Source organism: Ochotona curzoniae, unplaced genomic scaffold (assembly GCF_017591425.1).
Source record: "Ochotona curzoniae isolate NIBS_2020 unplaced genomic scaffold, NIBS_Ocur_1.0 contig_3498, whole genome shotgun sequence".
Classification (NCBI taxonomy): domain Eukaryota; kingdom Metazoa; phylum Chordata; class Mammalia; order Lagomorpha; family Ochotonidae; genus Ochotona; species Ochotona curzoniae.
Window position 1 is genome coordinate 42,138,134 of NW_024465885.1, and position 22,977 is coordinate 42,161,110.

A 22,977-nucleotide genomic window follows, 5' to 3' on the forward strand; every position below is an offset into this window, starting at 1 on the left:
TCAGCATGCTCATCTGACTTGCCCTGGGACAAGACCACAAGCAGCAGTGCTATCTCCTATAAGACAGATCACAGTACAGTCAGCATTGGTCTTTGTGGTCACCCTGATGGCTGATATGTCTTTCAATGTGAGTAGACCCAGTCTGGATTTTGAATGCAAAGTACCATCTAGAAATTCCCTCTTTACCCTCCACATGAGCTAAGACTCCCTGAACTCTACCACAGGAGGAAAAACAAACAAAACAGAAAAGACTAAGAGTCAAATTATTTTTAATTATCCTAGTATTAGTTACCAGTGCTGAGTGAGCAAGCCCTCCTTTCACAAGCAGTAAGACACTTTCTAAGTCCTTTAAAAACTCGTGTATTTACTAGCCACCAAAGAAGACAAACTGAGCATCCTCAGCCCTATTGTGCAGAGGAGCCACTAGAAGTTAGGGTTTGCCCAAGGTCAAGAACGAGTTGGCTGCAAAGTAGTAACTGGAACCCACCCACGTTACTCCTTCCGCTAAACCTCCCTCCAGAGATGGGTTTGGCCGGCATTGCAAAGAACAGGAAATTGAAATGGCTCCTGGTAAGGCAGCAAGCCTGCCAACCCTGGAGAGGAGCTGACAAGTGACCTGAGTCCGCCCTGAATTAAAATTGGCTCCCTAAAGGAGTTGCCAATGAATCTCTTCCCACCTGCTGCCATGAAGATGTAAACTCCAGAGTCTACAACCCACCAAGCCTGCTTGTGTACAGAAGGGACCAAGTTAGAACGACAGCTTGAATGACTGAGATGCTGTTGCAAACTGAGTTGCAGAAGGAGGGAGTTTCCCAACATGAACTTACGGGCTTCACTCCCACTCCCATCACACCCTCCACACATACACTTCCTTTCGTCTCCCCTTCCCTCCTTAACCACACAACCAGCAGCCAGCAGCGCTAGCTACAGCAGCCACCAGGTAAACAGGACAAAACCCAAGTGAAAGATGGGAATCATCTAAGAGCACAATCATGCATTTCCAGAGTCATGCACCATTTCCAAAATATTGAAACAGGTTTCAATCACTTTACCTGAGTTGTTTTTGCTCTTCTGCCTTGCATGCTGTTGCTATGGCTAATCTGTGGGTTGGTGGCACCCTCGGAAAGACAGTGAGATTTCCGACAGGGAAGTGTGTTATAATTACTGTACGGAGGAGTCTCATCGGCAGCAGCTGGTGGCATCTTATGGTTTGCAAGATCAGGAATATTAGACACCAAATTCCGACAACAGCCAGCAAATTTGCTCCTGGGTCCTCCGTTTGCTGTCACCCCTGAGTTTTTCGGAGCATACAAGTCACCGAGGGAATTGGCACGCTGACAGGTGCTGAGCTGCCGCGGACTTGTCTGTGTTTCCATCCCCCGAGCAGCCTCCTCGCACTCCTTCTCTTCGGCGGAACCCAAGATTTCTTCGTTGCTTGTTAAATGTTCTTGGCTCAGATCGGAGAGTGAGAATTCCAGGCTATCCTCCCGCCAGATGTCTGCAGATTTCGAGCGTTTCTTCTTAAAGCTCGCCGTCTCCATGAAAGTGGGTCCATTGGAGGTGAAAAGATGCTGCCTCCTGCCTCCCTCAGCCAAGTACGTAGCGTCATCCCCATAGAGCCTGCTCTCCTCCGAATCTGGCATGCTCTGCACAGAGGCTGCGGTGAGGACAATGCTGCTGTCAACACTGGGTGTGACAGAGGAATCTGTGTAAGACACAGGTCTCAAGCCCATATCCACACGGTCCACCCAGATGGGGCTCCCAAAGTCCTCGAGGGTCCCCTCCTGGGAGAAGGGCTCCAGGCCATTTTCGGCCAGGGACTGTGGGATGCTGGGGGTGCTGCTGGATCGCGTGCTCACTTCTGAGTTTCTGTGGATCACCTTCCCGGAGGATGCGTGCCTTGCCCGCCGTGTCTTGTGCGAGAGGCGCAGTGAACGGGATGTGTGCTTCCGCCCCAGGCTGGCATGCTTTTCTCCATAAAACTCATGCGCTACTGTTTGACTTTCTGCGTTTCCCATGGTTTTATGGTCTGTAGCAAAGGGAGGGAGAAGCGCATAAGTGAGTCACTATGAATACGGGGACACAGGGAAGGGCAGAGCAGGTTAGGTAAGTAACAGTACATCCTTATGCATCTGGTGGGTACTAGGGACTCTTAGCTGGTAGTAGGTACTGACTGACTGACAACATCTGCTGAGCTTGCCCTCTGAGGGCACAAAAATACCATCATTAGAGAATGAGACTCCTCTTTACCCAGGGGGCCAGTGGCTGTGGAACAGTGTAGTTTTGTATTTGGATAGGCAGCAACTCTGCTCTTTCTTTCTGTTTTCCCAAACTCCCCAGTTCTAAAGTCCTACCCAGATGCATAAACAGAAAACTCTAAAAGAACCGAGGTGTGCACCAAAGGTGCAATTTTGTTTGAAATGATTTATCTATGTAAAAAAAATTTTTTTCAGAGAGTATTTAGTGACCTCCCCCCAGGTCTTCCAACGGTTGTGACCTTTTTTGGGGGGCGAGGGAGTGGAGGGCCTTGGAAATACTGAGGGGGGCTTTTCTTGGATTCTAAACATACTTCAAAATCCTAATCAAAAAACGGAAAACTTGATGATGTGTATCTGCTCAATTCCTCCTAACGATATCAATGCCACAAAGATGAAAGGTTTTAACCTTTAATTTCATAGCACCCTGAAAATCTTGACCTTGGTGGATTTTCAGAGGGATATGGAGTGGCAGTAAAGATAGAGGCAAAACAAAGCAGCAACACAGCCCAGCACCAGATTATCGGGCTTCTGTGTGGATGGAAGCCCAACCCCGGACATCCATCTGATACAGAGGGATTCACACCATCCACCACAGGTCAATCAGTCCTGTTTGGCTACACAGCTTAACTCAGGCCGCTGCTGAACACTCTCCCAGGCTTTCTCCCCGACTCAGTGACACAGTCCTGTTACCACACCATGCATGAGGCAAATCTTCAAAACTCAACAATGACACTCATCATACCCTCCCCGGGCCACCAGGTCTCCCTGTAACATTTCCTATTTTGACGTTATCCCCCAGCACTCAAACAGGGGTACGTTCCAATGGAACAACTCCGACAAGGCTCAAGTCCCCTCTGTGAGACGGAATCGTACTTGCAGAGGACTTATACACAGCCTCCCAACATGCTCTAAATCATCTACAGCTTACTCACCCTTTCTAATGCTATGTAAGTCACCCTTATATTGCACTGTTAGGAATAAACAGCAAGACCAAAAAGTCTGTATGTGTTCAGTAAGGAGGCAAATGTTCTTAATGCTTTTGATCTGTGGTTCACTGACTTTATGTATGTACTCTGTGAATACAGACATTCACTGTACTTAGGGTGGCAGAGGAAAATAGTTGGAAAGGCAAGAAAAAGAGTAACTGGGTGTATCACTGAGCTGATCACTTTAGCACCTGCATAGCTACTGATTTAGAAATACACACACACACATCTGGGAGGTTAACTAGGTCACCACCTGGAACAACAGCATCCCATATTGTAATGTTGGTTCAAGTTCTGCTTCCTCTGTATCTATCTGCTAAAATACAAACACGGGAGGTAGCAAGTGATGGCTCAGGTATTTGGGTCCCTATAACCTACATGGAAAACCAAATGAAGTTTCCTAGGTCCTGGCTTCAGCCTGACCTAGAACCAGGTATGTAGGCATTTTAGGAATGAACCAGCAAATGGAAGGGGTGTGTGTGTGTGTGTGTGTGTGTGTGTGTGTGTGTGTGTGTGTGTGTTTCAAGTAAATAAATAAGAGGAATGAATGGCAAAGATTTGCTGAGCACCTAAAACATTCACAAAGTCAGAGATACAGAAACAAATACTATGACACATTCCTTCTCTTGGGACACTGATATTCTAGCCAGGGAAGGCATTCAATAAACAAAAATGGAAACTGTATCACAAGGAAATGGGAAATGATGCTATCTGTGACCAGTGGAAAGAGATAAAAAGAGATCAAAAAAGCTTGGGATTTGGTATACCTTCAGTGATTCAGGAATCACTCTATAATCCCATGATTCAGCCTAAATCATTGCGTACACTTTTTCCAAAGGACATCTTTAGTGAAATAAAATTTGTGACAACAAGAAGGAAAAAAAAAAAAACTTCCACTTCATGCTCCTTTAAATTCAAGAGGTAAGACACCAAAGCACCAGATGTCACACTAAGCCCATAGTGGAATATTCCCAACCAGGTCACACATCTATGGTTCTCAGAGGGAATTTTCAAAAAGAGAATCTCCTCTTTATTAGCACAAGTATCTTTCAAAACAGTATGTTTATACTTTGCTGGCCGGTATCTTAAAGAAGCAAGGGAAAAATACAAAAGCATAGGGAGGGTGGGAAATTGGGTGGGCCTCCTCCCTTAATATCCCCCTTTAAACATGAAGGTAACAATATGGAAAACATACTAGTATTATCCACTTTCCTGTAGCCCTTGAACCTTCTTACCCTAATTAACTATGTAAAGAAAGTCAAAATAAATTTTATTAAAAGAAAAAAAAAAGCATAGGGAACATGAAAAGACCAACTGTCCCCAGTACTTGTGCTATCTGAACTCCTAAGAATACCACATGCTGCATTTTTTTACAAGTAAAATAAATAAATGACATATTTCAGTAACACCTTTCAAGGCCGTGACTAATTTCTTAAGAGTTTTTTGATTTTTGTAAAAGCAGAAATTAACCTCCCTGTTTGTGTCTATGAAAATACATGTTTTGCCAATTAAAAAAAAACACTTAGAACAAATGTCAGTCACAGCCCCATTTCAACTAACAGAAGAGCAAATTTAAAAGGAGACAACACTGTGTAATGAAATTAGCAGAACGTATGAACAGGCACAACTGTCGCCTCAAAGTTACTAAAGGATACGTGCTCCTATCAAATAGAGCAAACATTTGCAAGTATAAATTGTCAGAAAATATTTTTTCTTTTTTTCTTCTTCTTTTTTGACAGATACATTTTCACCAACCCCTGTTTGGTTAGGCTTGCTGCTGCCAACAGAAACTAATCAAGCTAAAAGCTTCTGAAGAGATTTCCAAAAGGAAATGGCCGCAACCTTCCAGAATTCCAGTACACGCCATTTATCACACTGACAGGTCTGTGATATTAACAGCATTCTTAGTAGCAAGATACTCTATAGCCAAGGTAGGGGAGAAGTTACTGTCACAGTCAGAACTAGAAGGAGAAGGCCAAATGCCCCAAGCCCTTCAAGAGCAACTTTCAGAGAGTGAATGAGCGCAGGAAGTTGCAGCAGGAAAGGACAGTAAGAAGCATGAAGGCCATGGGTTCTGAAATATCATTAACATGAAAAATTCACATTGCTCATAGCTGACAGGAGATGTCCTCTCTTCCTTCAAGGTCAACTTCTGTTGACTACCCCTCCCTCACATCAGCAACCCCCAGGTTCTAATTCTGTATCTTCTACCACTTCAGCCGCATGACTACCAGCCCAGTGACTCTGTATTCTAACCTTTCTGGTCCTGTTCATTTTGTTTCAAGCAAAAAACAAAGTCTAGAAATACTATACTCATGGTAATGAGTTGCTTCAAAAAGGTACAACAATGGGGAGAGAAAATAACAAGAAGCTCAGAAAAATGGTACAGGATGAGCTTCCTGAAACCCACAAAGATAGACTCTGAAATGTTGCAAAAACCTAGGACTTTCTGCGCGCCTGCATGACATCACAAATGGAAAATTCCTCACCTGATTTCACTGGACAATAAGAGTCACAATTCAGACACACTAAAAATACTGTATAAAATTATCTTCAGGCCATGAGAACAATGTATACACAAAACATAAAAAATTATGTCATTTATCCTAGGTCCCATCAAATTTCATTGTTTTATATGCAAATATTCCAAAACCTGGGGCGGGGAGGGGAGAGTGGGATTCCAAAACCTGAAACAGTTCCAGTCCCAAGCCTTTTGGATAAGGGAATCCTCAAACTGGAGTAGATTTCTAGCCTGGAAACATGATCTGTTTTAAGTTCATTGAACTTTCAGTTTTAGACAATGGCTCATTCATGCACAATGTTAGTAGCCCCATGTGTTTCTCCCATTCAGTGGTAAGTAGTACGGAGTAGACTGTATTTTAGCATAAGAAAAACTCACAATCTATAAACTTCTAGGCCGCCTTCTCATACTCTACTTTCTTTTTTGCTGTTACAGGTTCTTGTTTTGCTGGCCTGACTGGATCTTCCTCTTTCTTCTGTCTAGATCTTTTCCTGTCCAGCTCCCTTCACCAAATTCCCCACCGTGGCTCTCCCTGGTATCCCTCTTGGAGACCTCAATGCCTCTCACTTCTTCTGCTTTTCTCTGAGTGTAATGAATGATATAGTTAACTTACTTTTCTTTTTTTGTTCTCTACCCTTCTACACTAGAACTGAAATAGAAGTGATGAAAGTTTTACTTGGGCTGACTCCTCCTCGCTTAGAGCATAGCTAGAAAGGCAGTGGGTGTCCAATTAAAAAAAAAAATTATCCTTATCAGTAGGTCCTACAGATATCTATGGATTCAACCAACCATATTGAAAACATTTGGACGAAAAAGCATGTAATATGCTAAATATGCACAGACATGTGTTTTATTCTCACTATTCCTTAAATACTGTAGCATAATAGATATTTACATAGCATTTATAAAGCATTAGGTATTATACTAAACTAGAGATGACTTAAAATATATGGAAGGATGTACATTAGATTCTGAGTAAATAATAAAGCTATTTTAGGGAAGGCACTTGAGCACTCGGAGATTCCAGTACCCAAACCTGGTCCTGGACTCAGTACTCTCAGATATCAAGTTACAACCATAGAAATAGCTGAATATATCTTAACCTAAAATGTGAAAATCCACACAATCACAATAAACTATTGACAGAAACATCTCAGGGTGTCCACTGGATTCAGCATATGCCATCTTAGACACACCATGCTCTTCTGAGGAGCACAGGTATCCAATGAGCTTGCTGCACTCTGGGTCCGTCCCCTCTGCCGACCTCTGTAGGTCTTTCAGTCTGCACAGCTGGGATTGAGATTGTCCTGACCTGTAACCTGGGGAGAGGGGCTCAGCTTGTGCTCCACAGTGTTTCCTCCCCACTCCCCCCAATACCTGGGGAAACAATGAAGGATTTCCTCCTGCCTCATTCCAGTTAATTCTCATCTTTAATTGCTAGATTCTCTTCCTCCTCTTTTTGGCACTCACTGATTTGCTGAAAGAAGGATGGGAATGGGTTAAGGCTTGAAAGGGCATTCTCTCCCCAAAGTCAGGGAAATCAGTGAAAACGCTACTCAGGCTCAAGATGACCCAGAAAGGGAAAAAATGGGGGTAAAGGAGACACTGCTATACAGGGGGCAAGTGTGCTGTAAGAAAGGGGTCTGAAGAACAAGATATTCCGGGCCCAGGAGTCAAGGCCAGCAGAATAGCTGTGACTTTGACATTCTTGCTAACACCATGGTCTGCCTCCTTTAGAGTGGTAAGTTACACATGATCACAAGCAACTGCTCCAACTACCTTTAAATTCTATTGAACTAAATATAATATGAAGGAGTTAAAAGGCATCTTACAGACCTTCATCAAGATACACTAAGATTACTGATTAGGGTGGGTCATACAAACATTACACAGGAGTTACTCTCACGGGATGCTTTAACTTACTCAGCATTATGCAGTTATTCAGAACTACATTCACACGGAAACAAAGTCAATTTTCTAGATTTTTATTTTACAGTTTTTGTAAGATGTAATCATTATGGAAGAGTAGGTGATAGTTATATTTCTTACAGTTTCCTGTGAATCTATCACTATCTCATAAAAAAAATTAAACACACCAAGCTTTAACTAGCACTACCTGGATGATTCCGGTTAAAGAAAATTTTAAAGTGATGATTGTGGCAAAACTAATGTTTGGATCCCCCCCCCACCAAAACTGAAAAAACACCTAAAATAGTCTAGTTTCAATGAATAAGTTAATAAAAATAAACATTTATTGGGCACAATCTAGCAAAATAAAATCAGGAAATATAAGAATTATAAGACAAATAAATCAACAGTCCTAAATGAAGTCAGGGTTAGGAAAGAGAGAGAGAGAGAGAGAGAGAGAGAGAGAGAGAGAGAACAAATCTCTGTAATACACTCTGTTGTTCCACATGGGAACCTGGTAGCCAGAGATTGCACGGAGATCTCAGAGAAAAGGGAACTGGAAAAAGACCTCCCCTAATGCAGTCAACAGATGCACACAAGCCGCAGGCTCATCCCTGAGACACCCAGACCTGGACTAAACCACAGCAGACAGCAGAGACTTTTTGAGAACTGAATCAGGATATAAAGCACAGCCCAGCCCTCAGACCAACACCTGAGTGACGCGAGAGACAGAAACCCAAGGTAGCAGAGAAAAGACTCTGAAATTGAAACTGCTGTGAAACTCCCCACCCAACCAAGGTGAGACAGATCTTGCAATCTGGTCCCGGCTGGGTTGGCTGCCTGAGAAAACAGTAACAGGGAAAACTCAATCTTCTACTTACGCCTTCAGCAAGATCTTCAGTCTCCCAACATAAATTCCAAACACCTATGCCGCATTGAAGAACCTGGCAAATCTGTCAGTAGCTGTCAGCTTCTAAGTGGCCAGATTCACTGGAGTCATTGTACAATGACTTTTCAAACAGCTATCATAACCATGCTTCCTAAGGAATGCTAAACACTTACATAAACAAACACTTGTTTAGCATTGTGCATGCACAATTATGAATTACGAATATCAATGACGCAGAGAAACACAAACAAAATGGAAGTAAACACTAGGCAGCAACTGTTAACCATGGCAATTGTGAATTTTCTTAGTGCTACAGACGAAAACATTCCAACTTATAGAAAGCCATGCTTTCAAAGTGCTCAACCGACAAATCAAGGAAAGATATTTCCACAATCACAAGCTGTCAAGAGGACAGAGAAGAAGGAAATACAAAGATATAAGAGACTCTGGAATGTACCTCCGCACCGTGATGACTAAGGCTTGGTCGACTGGGCATATCTAGAATGCCTGGGCTTAGGCGTGATTTGGATTTAGGAAGTTTTTTAGATTTTAGAATGTTTGTTTATGCATAATGAAATATCTTCAGATGGGGCCCCAAATCAAACCAGAAAATCCACCAATGTTTCATATACATCCTCTACGTATAGCCTGAAGGTAATTTTTATATGATATACTTTACAAACTCCAAGAATGAAACAAAATTTCACGACAGTAAAGTTTCCACTTCTCTCATTAGGTTGGCAACCAGAAAATTGGATAGTTAAGATCCTGGGCTGGGCAATGCTATAGTCAGTTAGCCTAGGACCTGTACATTCAGGTGTAAATGATCACAAAGATGATCCCAACTCCGAGGGACAACACCTCTTCAAGAGCACTCTGCTCATCCCCACAGGGTAAAACCTCCCATTTGAGGTGCAAAGCTCAAGCAGGTGAAAGGTGTGTTTGAGAATATAAGTAGATACGTTCCACATGTTCGCAGGTGCTAAATCTTTGTCAACATTTTACAAGCAACTACTTTGGAGAAATTGTTTATGGGTCATTCTCCTTTTTACAACTACATTTTGGGAGAATACTTTCTAAACTTGCACTAGGAAATACACAACTCATTTTAAACAAATAAATAAACCAAACACATCAATTGGATCTGAGTTACTGATTTGGTGGTGGTGGTGGAGCGGGGGACAGGGAGTAATTGAAGAATGAGACTGTGGGCACCCTTTCTGACAGCTACAACAAAAAGGCATCAAAAACAAATTTCCAACAGATGGCTGAGGGAAACTGCTTAAGATAAAATACTATGGGGCCCAGCATGGTACCGTAACGGTTAAAGTCCTCGTCTTGAATGCACTGGGATCCCATATGGGCACCTGTTCATATCCTGGCAGCCCCGCTTCCCATCCAGCTCCCTGCTTGAAGCCTGGGAAAGCAGTTGAGGATGGCCCAAAGCCTTGGGACTCTGTATCCATGTGGGAGACCTGAAAGAAGCTCCTGGCTCCTGGCTTCAGGCTGGCTCAGCTCTGGCTGTTGGGTCCACTTGGAGAGTGAACCAGCAGACAGAAGATCTTCTGTCTCTCCTCCTCTTTGTATATCTGACTTTACAATAAAAATAAATAAATCTTTAAAAAATTTACAAGTGTCAAGCTTAGACTTAATCACCCATCTCCTGGTTCCAGTGCCACTCTGTCCTCCTGACATGTATATGCCTGGACACAGTGTGTCATTGTGCAGGGGTATTTAGATACTGACACACAAGTCCTATTTTATAAACTCCTTCCACATTTTGTTTCATCTCCTGATGCCATTACCAGCTTATCTGTCCTGATATTTATAACCTAACTATGCTGATGTTTTTTGTTTAGTATAGCCCAACTCTTCTATCATGGTGCTTATCTTCTATTAAAACATTAGAACCACATGGAGAACTGGAGAAAATCCAAGTTAAATTGGTTTTGAGTCAAAAGGTAACTGTATAGGTTAGGTTTCTGCACTGTTGTTAAGGAAACTATAAAGTTTCAGCATAAAACACTTAATGTGGTAAGCCATAATTATTAATAATGTGATTTAAATGTAATGATTACCCCGCTGTACTTGAAAATAGACCTCTGAAACCGTGAGAGAAAGGGATGAAATGTATTTATTTCAAAGTTAAATTTGAAACGAAAATCACAAGACAACAGATTGCAATTTTAAAATTAGATTCTAGTGGGAGGTCTTGGTTTCAAGCCTGTTTTTTTCCCTACTGGAGGCTGAGCTTAAAGACAGAGGGGGGAAAGGAGCTAAGATTAAACTGAGACAAAGTTCTGAAAGTTTTCGCTACGCCGTTACAACCCTTGCAAAGAGTTTGCCAAGTCACACACAAATAGCCCTAACACATGACACTAACCCAGAAAGTTTTGCAACAAATAAGAGATGATCTCTGATTCAGGAAAGATTATATTATTTTTAATGTGTTTAGCTTTGCCCTCTCAAGATGATCCAAAGCAAAAATAAAATAGATCATTGTTTTGAAGTACAATTTTTAAGCCCTTTTTCAAACATAATCCATTATAAAGATGGTGAGGCTCGGGGATGAATGTAAAAGATCCTGAGGGCAATTCACAGGAGAAGAAAAGATTTCACCAGGACTTGCTTTCTCTCAGTTTTTCTTAGTTTTAACACTAATGCTTTTTAAATTGTCAGATGGGTGCACCTTTAATCCAAGGAAGTAATTCCAGATTTCTTTTTCCCACGAGCTCCACACAACACAGTTAAGTGCAATTCTCATGAAAGGTACCTGTTCTTCCACTTTGGAAGCACTTCCCCAAATTCACACAAGTATTGCAAGCTCACATACAAATACACAAACCTACCTTAGAAGGCAACAGTGGACCCCAGGCCACCTTGCCGCAGGAGCACTGTGGCATTGAGATATTCCGATGGCAAGATGGCAGGTGCCTGGGGCTGGGCAACGTGTCAACACCTGCCCCCCGGGGTGGCCATTAGAATCTCATCTGGGACCATGCACTGAAAACCTGAAGAGGAGAGGGTAGGGGAGACATCAAGACACAAAGTAAGTGATCAGCCAGAAGGAATTTCCTACTAATTCCATGTTCATCAATTCTTTGTTATTTACTCTGTATGAAGTTACACACGCCAAATCAGGATGCAACATGTAGCTAATACGGGCAGCAGAGTCCTGTCACTGGCCTGGTGCACTTACCTCCCTGACCTCTCTGCCACCCAAGACATCTGCTGACTGGAATCAAATGAGAGACTGAAATGGAAAACACTTCCAGCAGGGACATAGAGAAAATTGCCCATTTCACGGACCCTCCCCTGCAAACACAGAGGCAGCAAAGAAACAAACTTATACATCCAGAACTAAGAGAACAATAGGCAGTTCTCCTTGATCTAGGAAAATATGGTATTTAACCTTGAAGTTAGTGACTCACGCTTGCAGGGAAGGGAACACAAGATCTGGGCAACACCCCATTATTACCCCCACACTCTGTGCCCTTTTCATAATTCCCCATGGCTGTCCTGCTCCTTCCCTTTGCCTAAGCATCCACCTTCAACTGCTCTCTGCACATTTCCAAATTTTCAAAGCAGCTTCCTGAATTGCTTAGGAACTGGCACAAATTAATACGCAACAGCCCATTTATATTGAAATGGACTCATTACCGTGCCAGCTGCCAATAATTTGCAAGGCTGGATTGTTGCTGCCAAAGGAGGCCTGCGGTCGGCTCTCCTTCCACCTGCACAAGAGAGGCTGATAATGTGTGTGTGTGTGTGTTTTCGATTACTTAAAAATAATTATGCATTTTGTCTACCAGAACTACATTTTTCCCTATCTAGATTCTAGTCCCTGAACTGAAAAATCGTATGGGGAGGAAGGTGAATATTGCAGCGTGTTATTTATAAGCCTGCTATACTCACCCCCCACCCCAACAAAAACACAAAGCCAAAATTGGGTTTGCTATAACATATTTTTCTACATATTGCTGATGGAGAAAATAAAAAGTAGCCATGACCCTGACTGTGGCATTGATCCATGATGTGGAATCAAATGAGTCAGAGTTCCATGCTTGTTCTCCTGCGACTAACAGCTACCATTAGCAATTGCTTCAAAACATGTGAAATAAAAGACAAGCTTATTTTGGTTTAAGTTATTTTAAAATTCATACAATCCAGGGTCTTCCAAAGGTTCATGAAATTAGTATTATGAATAAACTATGCAATGATTTTTAAAAATATCTGGCATGAAAAGACAAATCTCTTTTTGAAGAGTTACTGATTTGAGTTTCAGAAAGAATGGCTCTTTCCCTGAAAGAGACACATATACACACACATACAAACAGAGTTCTACTGGTTCAGTTATCCAAAGCTTACAATGGCTAGTGACAAGTGAGGGTCAAAGCCAGGAACTGGGAATGTAGTTCCAGTCTTCACTGGGTTGTGGGGAGTCAACTACTCGGGCCATATCACTGCACTGGGAAAAGCTGGGAACTGGAACCGGAATCCAGAAGGAAATCCTGCACTCCAAAGAGGGCTGCATGTGTCTTAACCAGCATCTTAAGAACTTGGCCTCAATTCCATTTTCTACCAACTTTTCAAAGTACTCTTATAAGCTAAGGTTACAGAGACTCATTTGGCTTATGACAAGTTAAATCTCATGGCCTTTTTAAGCAGGTTCTGGCAAGTCAAGAACTCTTTTTTTTTTTTTTCTCATGACCTGTAAAGAACTTGATTTCGCCTTCAAACAGCTAAGTACCAAGCTTAATGTTGGCAGTTTGGGCCTGGAGTGAAACCTCCTAGGTGGTCAACTCTGGCTTTGAAAGTCAAATTTTTTACTTGTGGAGTAATCTGAGCCAAACTCTTTAATATCAGCCTGTTCCTTGCATAAGCAGGAATTATAGGAGTTCCTAAGCCATTGGGTTGTTGTGGGCATTAAATAAGATCATCTATGTTAAGCTGCTATCGATCAGTTCTCAACAGACATCAGCCACCATTTCCATCCTTATTTAATACTTTGTAAACCATAAGCGCTATGGGCTGGGCTACAGGATTTTCCTTACCAGCATACCTACTTCACTGAGAATACATCTATGCTGTAGGCTGAATAAAATCAGTGACCATATGTTTGCCACACAATAATATGGGTATGGCCAGCGGTAGGCAACTGCCTGAGTTGCCCTATACCCAGACAAATGTTACACTGTTAGGAGAAAAGCAGCCAGTAACTGGCAGGTATTCTGGGCCTGGTTAACATCAATTTTGTGTTAACTATACCAGTGTCCCAGCATAGCTGCCTACACACACACACACACAGACAGGAAAATGGGGATGTACTGGAGTGGAAACTACCAAGGCATGTTTGAGGGGAGGCATGGGGAGGAATAGGGAGGAATGGGGAGGCATGGGGAGGAATGACTTCTAGGGGTTTCCATGGATCTGGCCATTCCACTTGTAAATAGTGAGGGAGCTGAGACAGAGTAGTTTAGAGAGGTGAATCTAGAAACCATGTCTGAGTCAGGTCAATGCATCTGTACACACGGAAGGGCTGTGCTGGGCTAAGAGGCATCACCTGCCATCTGCTAGTGGACACAGAAGCTTGAACTAGGGGGCATGTCTGGTTGGGCTAGACCCCGGTATCCCACCTTGAGTGTCAGGCAAGGGGTGGGCCACAATACCCATCATACATTAGAGAATCAGATTTGGGGCAGATTCTATAGGGAAGTTGTAGACTCACCTCTGTGGGACTGTAGTACCCACTTGTTTGCAAAGAACTGTGACTGGTAACTGGTTGAGTTAGAGTGAACCACGAAACTTACCAAACTTGTGGGAGCCAGGACAGGGAGAAGGCTGGGTGGGGCTAGGCTGCAGCACCAGCCAGCACCTGCAAAGGCTGGGACTGAGGACAGACCATGCCTAGCAAGGCTGCTGTACCTGCCAGAACGCATGAGATCCAGGGCTGGGAGCAGGCCTGATAGGAGAATTTGGGGAACTCCTCTATTAGGCTGCAATTTCCACTGGAGAGCATAAGAGCTGGGGGTGGATAAGGTTCAGCTGAGCTACAGCACCCAAGGGTGTGCATGACAGCCAGAAGGGATGCAAGACAGAATAGGCTAGGCTGCAGCACATGCCAGCACAGGCAAAAATGCAGACTGGGGGTGGGATTGGGAAGGTTACTAGGGATTAACCTAATTAGGCTATGACACCCACTGGTGTATGTGAAGACTAGGCCACAGCAATCTGTCAGTTTGCTTGAGAAATGGGTCTGGGCAAAACTAACTAGGCAGCTGCATTCACCAGTATGTGTACTGGCTGGCGCAGATGACAGACTGAACCTGACTGCACTAGCTGGCACACACAAGAGTCAAATATGAGGTCACCCCAGGCAAGGCTTCTTGGGGGATTCCCCAACTAGACTGCTGGATTCAAATGTCAACCACAGGGAAAATCACAAGATATGTGGTCTGACCTTAAGAGTGCATGTATCAAGGCTGCACCTGATACCTGTGCAGAGGACAGCATGCTCAGATGCACACAAAGTACATGATAGCCATTCACCTAGGCCAGCAGAGGACATCAGGTGCCTCAGCAGAAGATGGAAAGCAGCAGAAGAGGTTGGACAACTCTCCTGGTCAAGCTCTACAGCAAGTATATGGGTCTATGGATGTACACTAAGATGGATTTGGTCAGCCAATAGACCTTGGAAAGATTCTCTCAACCCTGGTGCAGCAAAGCTGACAGTGTCTCAGAATTATCAAAACCATTCAAGTAGCACCCTCAGAATACTCAGCAGGGTTTCTAAGGCATCATCATATGACTGTCCCCCATCCCTGGGTGCTAACATACTATGACAGCAAGGAGCATCCCTCTCCCTCTATAGACGCAGGAGAAAAAAAAATCGAAACACTTGTCCACCCACCTTTCTCCATACTTGACCCACCTTAATCAGAGGCCCACATGGGCATGCATCCCTCTCAACTATGTAAACAATATTAAAAGTTAAATAAATTAAATAAAAAGAACAATATGGAGAATTCACTAATCTGCTCGAATAGTTGACACACTCAACACCCCACATCTCGCTCCCCGCCACCACACACACACACACATTCTCCCCAGGCTGAGTAAATCCTGCAGGACCAGTCTGCCTGCTCACATTCTCTTCATGTGACCCCTAGTGATGGGAGTGTTGACTAAGCCAAGTTTTTTGGTCTTGGTCTGATTCATCCTCAACTTAGTCAATTTTTGTGTCGGAAGTCAAATAACCACTTTTCACAGGGAAGTGCTATCTACTGGAGGTGGGGAAGGTTATCACCAAAACTAATCTCTGGCTTCAAAATCTATAAACAGAAAGTAGAGCGCCAAGTCCCACTGCTCCTACCCTGCAGTACGATTTAGGAAAAAACACTACAAACATCAGTTCATGGTGTCTCCTAAAGTCTGTCAGACCAGAACTTTCTTTTTCACCTGCAGATATACTCATAAGAGATTTTCTGTCATTTTTTTTAAAGCTTTTGTGAGTTCCAGGAAATCAGAGGGAATAGAAAAAAAGGGTATTTTGTTTGACCTCAAAATACCAGGCCATATTATATCCCAGATTATGTAATGTTAAATGAGTAAACTGTCCAAAAAACCACCTACAAAAATGAGGATACAACATCATCTACTTTATCAACTCCTACCTGGAAGGTTGTTATCAGAAAGCAATAAGAGGATTGATATCAAGCACTATAAACGATGTATGCAGTTCTCACTCTGCTTATCACAATCTGGTGCCCCAAATGCTCTCTAAATAACCAGCTAATGAGAATCTGGAAGTTTGTTCTTATCTTAAGGAGAGAGCGAAGGCAAAGCTCATGAATCAAAATCCTGAACATTTATTTCATATGCAGTTAACACCAAAGAGATTACGTGTTTTTTTTGTATTCATTCTTAGTTTCTAAATCAGTACTGAATAGATGGATGTACAGACGGACGGATGGATGGACAGATGGATGGATGGATGGATGGATGGATGGATGGATGGATGGATGGATGGATGGATGAGAAGCTGGGAAGATAACACTATCTAAAACACTGAAAATTTCAAATAGTTCAGAAATTAAGGTTAAAGAAAACTCATGATTTTTCTAACTCTGAGAAAGGACTCAAGATCGACTTTCAAGGCTATATAATTTAAAATAACAGAAAAATCAATGCCCATTGACATGTATGAGAGCTGAATGGGAAGTGGGACAGACTGGACTAGTCCACTGCACATACTGGCAAACCAGGATCAGGGGTTATTGTGGGTCGCTCAGACTAGGCTGCAGCTCCGGCTTGTTTCTGTGAGGGCCAAGTGTGCGCTGGGCAGAACCAGGCTGGACTGCAACACCCATTGGTTCCAGTGGAAGTCGGGGCTGAAAACAGAACCAACCAAGCTAATTGGGGTAACGGACTGTGCTGGGCCCTGTACTTGCTAGCACATACAAGAATCTGGTCTGGGACACCTCAGACAGGTGTTCCCAGGGTACATTACTTTAGGGATCTCCCCAGTCGAACTACTGGACTCGGAACCCTAGCCATGAAAAGACTGAGGACAGAACTAGTTGGTCAACCACCTCAGCCATATGTTGGCAGTGAAAGGCTGGGCGGACAGAGACTCTAAGATGGTCTATGTCAATCAGTGGATTCTTCAGCGACCTCATCGTGCTTAGAATGGCAAGATTGGCAGCGATTCATAATTGCTGAACTATCAAAACCACTTGAGCAAGACCCTTGGAGCATGCCCCACATCAGGGACCTGGGGTGGGTGTGAGACTGGGTGGGGCTTCTCGCTTAAAATCCCCCTTTACCTCAGATACATGAAAGAAGCAATGTGGAAATAATAGCCTTACCCACTTTCCTGCAGCCCTTGAACCTTTTTACCCTAATTAACTATGTAAAGATTGTCAAAAACATAATAAAAAATAGAAAAAGTTAAAAAAATAATAATAATAGCAGAAAAAAAGAATTGCAAAAGAAATGACTGGCTGCTGGCTCCTGGTGGGAAGGAACTCTGATTCAGCCTCAGTGTAGTTGGGGACCACACCCCATGTGGTGTAAAGCGATAAGTTCCTCAAAAGGGTGGGGTTGACTAACTTTTATGAAAGTTGAGGTTGCAACCAAGACTCACAAAGGAGAAGCCTCTACCTCCACCTCTTGTGACCACTGAGAGCTCTGGGATGGAGCCAGGATTCTCAGGAATAACCGATCAACTCCTTTACAAAGGCAAAAGAACCATCAGAGCAGCTATACATTCTTATTCCACAGACCACAGATGAAATGGGTTTAAACCAATATGTCTTTTCAGAGAGGTAGAAACAAATGCCCCCCCCATCATTCAATCAAATCAAATCTCTGAAAGTTACCATATCCACAAATTGCCCTGATTGGGAACGCTGTAACTCCCTAACAGCAAAAAAAAAAAAAAAAAAAAAAAAAAAAAAAAAAAAAAAAAAAAATTTAAGCTGAGCTTACAAGTTGGGAACTATCTACTAAAATAATACTTTAATTCTACAGCAGTGAATCTTGGCAATAATTAACCAACAGGTTCCCCTGGGAAGGCATTAACATATTTCTTAGGAGTGAATGTGGTGCTTTTCAAAATGAAGTAGTATACTTCCCCCACTCAGGGAGATCTACCATTTACGGAAAGCCTACTATCCGTTTGGCACTGTGTTCATATCTTTAGGCCAAAATACTCTTCTAAGTTTCTCTAAGTTCTTGCGGTTTATTATCCTCCAGTTACACTTTAGACACCTCCAACTGGCAGCCGCCAATGCACCAGACTCCAACATTGCATCATATACTATGATGCTCCCTGCTATTGTCATCTGAGGAATGTTGGCAACAAGCTGTCCTCAGGGGCTCTCCCACACAGCTGGCCATCAGACGACCCAACACCCATATAGACCAACCCTAGCAACGGCTCCCACAAGGCCCCAGCTTGCAGCAGAGGGTTTAATAACTTTTGAGGACACAGCATGAGAATTACACAATTTCCCCCAAATCTAAGAAGCAGCATTCTCATTTCTTAAAGCCATCAAGTTTCTGAGTACTGGAGGACCCCACCCAATGTTCCAAGGGCACAGCTTTGGACACGCACTTCCCTGCTCAACCATCAGTTTTAAGTTTGAGTCATATTAGAGAAGTACACTGTCATACACATGAGAGAAGTCACTGTCACACAGAGCAGAGTATCTGATCCCAAAACAGAACAGAAACTGAGATGAAAGTCATCACTTTCCAAGGCTGAAATCCACCCTTCACCTTGGGGCTTAGCACACAGGAAGGTCCCAGAAAGAGAGCAAGAGGCTTAGGTCTAATTTTTACTGGTTTTCCAACCCTGATGACCAGGCTTGAGACAGCATGGCAGTGAACAGGTGCAAGCAGTTAAGGAAAAGGCTCTTGCCAGGAGAACTCTCCACTGCTGTCTTGGAGAGCTGTTCCACAGCTGCCAAAAATAATGTAAAAGTATGAAAGTGCCAGTGGTCATTTCTACAACGACATGTAGCTCCCCATTAACCTGTTCTTAAACCATGCAATCAATAGGGAATTCTTTCAGCCCAAAACACAGCCAAGAAGACAAAGGGTACACGGTGAAGCAGAACTGGGCATGGCCACTGACTGCATTTCCCAAACCACCCTGCATGGCACTCTTCACACTGATGGGGAGATCACAGGACCAAGAAGCCAGCTGCAAGGGCCGGGACCACCTGCAGCGCAGACAGGAGAGAAATCATCACCAGGCCCCCTGGAGACATCATCAGGAGAGGACACGACAAAAATCTGCTATGCTGGTCCCTGAAACCTGAGGCCTGAAAGACCCCTTTCTTTTAGAAGGAATCCCTCCAGTCTTGGGACTGCCACTTCTTCCTTGCCTCTGCCACTGCTGCCACTGTAATTGGGTTGGCCAGAAAATATGACATTCTTTTAAAAACAGATTTCAGTGGTGGCTCTAAGGCACAGCGGGTTGGGCCACTGTTTGCAATGTTGACATCACATATTAAGATGCCAGTTTAAGCCCTGGCTACTTTGCTTCCAATCTAGCTTCCTGCTAATACACCTGGGAGAGCAGACAATGATGACTCGAGTAGTTGGGTCCCTGACATGTACATAAGATGATCCACATGAAGTTTTAGGATCCTGGCTTCAGTCTGGTCCAGCCCTCTAGGTACTATGGGCATTTGAGAAGAGAAACAACCAGAAGAGGACAGACGATCGATCAATCATCACCCCATCCCCCTCTGCTTTTCAAATAAGTAATTCTGGTACCTGAAGCAAATAATTCTAACTTTTTAAAGACTTTCTCTCAGGCATTTTCAAGGCTCCAATTGGAAGACTGTCCCAGACAAGAGAATACAGTGACAGGATTTGGTCTGATCGCTGCTCGGCCTTTTGGCTCAGGTCAAGTGTGGGATATGGTCTGAGTCACCCACTGCACACGTAGGCTCACGTGCTCCCACCTTCTCTCCTCCTTTCAAAGCAGGGAAACAGCACAACACAAAACAAAGCCTTGCAAAGAGCCCTTCATTTTTTAATTTGTAACTCACTTCAGGTGCTTTGCATTTACATAATAAAGACTGCAAGTTCTAACCAATAAAACCTATCTTTGGTTTTCTTTTTTTTGGGGGGTGGGAGTCTAGCATACACCTTTTTCTCCGCATTTTAACGTCTCTGAAACAGAACACATCTCACAATCACAATGGTGTGTTCTGTTCTAATTGAAAACATTTTCTTATCCTAATCATATATAAAATATAAGAGGTATACATGCTTTAAAGAAATATATAATTTGGACTTTAAAAAAAAAGATTTATTTATTTTTATTACAAAGTCAGATATACAGAGAGGAGGAGAGACAGAGAGGAAGATCTTGCATCCAATGACTCACTCCCCAAGTGAGCACAACAGCCGGTGCTGTGCAGATCTGAAGCCAGGATCCAGGAACCTCTTCCAGGTCTCCCACACGGGTGCAGGGTCCCAAAGCTTTGGGCCGTCCTCAACTGCTTTCCCAGGCCACAAGCAAGGAGCTGGATAGGAAGTGGAACTGCCAGGACTAGAACCAGTGCCCATATGGGATCCTGGCTCGTTAAAGGTCAGGACTTCAGCCACTAGGTCAAGCCTCTGGGCCCTATAATTTGGATTCCTAAATAGCAGTACATACCACTGCCTGTGAATCATTTGGGTAAAGCAAATATTTATGTAAGAATTTACTGGGGCCAGAATTGTGGCATAGCTAGCTAGCCTCTGCCTGAGACACAAGCATCTCACATGGACACCACTTCAAGTCCCAGCTGCTCCTCTTGTGATCCAGCTCCCTACCAATGCCCCTAGGGAAGCACCTGAAGATAACTGAAGTCTACGGATCTCTGCCACCCACATGAGAGAGACCTGCATGAAATTCCAGGCCCCTTGGCCTCAGGCCAGACCATTCCTGGTATCGTGGCCATTAACTGGACCATTTCCTTATCATACGGATAAACAACCGATGCCTCCCACTGTGGGACAGGGTTACAAGTCAGCCACTGCTGAAAGTGAGCTATGAGGAGAAACAGACATTGCTGACAGGAGAAAGTATCAGTTCCACCTTTGTTAAGATTTGGTTTAGCTTATAAAGAAACGGGAAAAAATAAACAGAGATGTAGGAGAATTTGCACAAAAAGACAAAAAAAAATCTTAAGGGAGTAAAAGTATCAGAAGTTCAATTTTTTTACTTTTTTAGGATTTACAAAAAGTAGGAGAGACAGAGAGAAAGATCTTCGATCTACTGGTTCACTTCCTTAAGGGCCCCAACAGCCAGAGCTGAGCTGATCCAAAGTCAGGAGCCGGGAGCTTCCTCCAGATCTCCCATATAGGTGCAGGGTCCCAAGGCTTTGGGCTATCCTCTACTGCTTTCCCAGGCCACTGGCAGGGAGCTGGATGGGAAGTGGAACAGCCAGGATGTGAACCAATGCCCATATGGGATGTAGACATATGCAAGGCAAGAACTTTAGCCACTAGGCTATTGTGCCGGGCCGCAGAAATCCAATCTTGTAGAGAAATAAATGCATGGAAATGAGCTGGAGGTGATGAGGCTAAAAGAATGGATTGAGTTATGGATGCTACATTGAGGAGATGAAGATTTTATAATCATCCTGGGAGTGACATGGTCAAGCACAGGTTTCCGGGCCCGGCGCAGTGGTGCAAGTGGTTAAGGTCCTCGCCTTGCACGCCCGGGATCCCATATGGGCGCCGGTTCTAATCCCGGCAGCCCCGCTTCCCTTCCAGCTCCCTGCCTTTGGCCCGGGAAAGCAGTCGAGGACGGCCCAAAGCTTTGGGACCCTGCACCTGTGCGGGAGACCCAGAAGAGGCTCCTGGCTTCGGACCGGCATAGCATTGGCCGTTGCGCTCACTTGGGGAGTGAATCATTGGATGGAAGATCTTCCTCTCTGTCTCTCCTCTCCGTATATCCGCCTTTCCAATAAAAAAAATAATAAAAATAAATCTTTAAAAAAAAAAAAAAAAGCACAGGTTTCCATTCTCGGGTAGCCTGCATGAGCAGAAGACTTCCTGAAACAAGTCCATCCAAGAAATGGCCACCTGGGACACCATGCCTTGGAGGAATGAGAATGACAGCAGAGTTAGCAGGAGTTGGTGTCCACATGCACACCTCTGAGGGATGAAGAGGGGCAAAAGAGGCAGACTCCTCTCGTGGCTGAAAACACGGAAGGGAGCAATGGTGCCTTCCACGCAGAGTTCCATCTAAGTTCCCACTTCACACGTCGCAGACCTGTCAGGCTGCATTCACTTACAGCGACCTTCCTGGAAAGTCGGTGTTCTTCCACAAGGTTTGAAACACTCCAGGATAGCAGTATTCCTCTTACCCACTCTCCTGTCTCATGCTGCAAGACAATGCCTTCAATTGAGTAATTGAGGAGCAATGCTAATTTAGAGCTCACAGTTATGAAGACCAAACAGTCCAAGATCAAGATCAAGACGCTGGCAGCTCCGTGTCCAGAGACGTCCTGCTCCTCAGAGACAACGTCTCCCTGCCACTTCCTGGCATGGTAGAGAGGGGCAAACAGGAACCCTCAGGTTCTCTCCTGAGAGCAGGCACCCCAGTCGTGAGGGGGCTTACTGCTGCCCTGACCTAAGCAGCTCCTGGAGGCCTACCTCACAGCACTTTCATTTGGGTATTAGGTTCCAACATTTGGGGGAAAGAAAAGCTCACACTATGGCACCTCCAGGAAAGCTCAGATTAGGAAAGGCATGGGGATTAAAAGCAAACTCCAGCAATAACCTACAAAGGCCAAAAAGCTGAAATATCTCAACCACATCTTTTATGGATTTTTAAGCAAATGTGTGTGACAACAAGTGGACTAAATGAAACCAACAATTTAACACAAAAATTTTACATGATGC

At 43.8% G+C, this 22,977-nt stretch overlaps 1 protein-coding gene across 3 annotated transcripts in view; it reads right to left on the reverse strand.

Annotated features, from left to right (window-relative positions):
• TIAM1 (TIAM Rac1 associated GEF 1) overlaps positions 1-22,977 on the reverse strand; it is a 198,993-nt gene that overhangs the window by 129,649 nt on the left and 46,367 nt on the right. For 2 of the 3 annotated variants that reach the window (XM_040980719.1, XM_040980720.1), the window contains 2 exons: positions 11,412-11,573; positions 1,053-2,029 (listed from right to left, as the gene is read on the reverse strand). In XM_040980719.1, the coding sequence (XP_040836653.1) occupies positions 1,053-2,018 (966 nt within the window). In that variant the 5' untranslated portion in view covers positions 2,019-2,029; positions 11,412-11,573. The remainder of the gene's footprint in view (positions 1-1,052; positions 2,030-11,411; positions 11,574-22,977) is intronic. The other variant, XM_040980721.1, reaches the window with a different exon arrangement.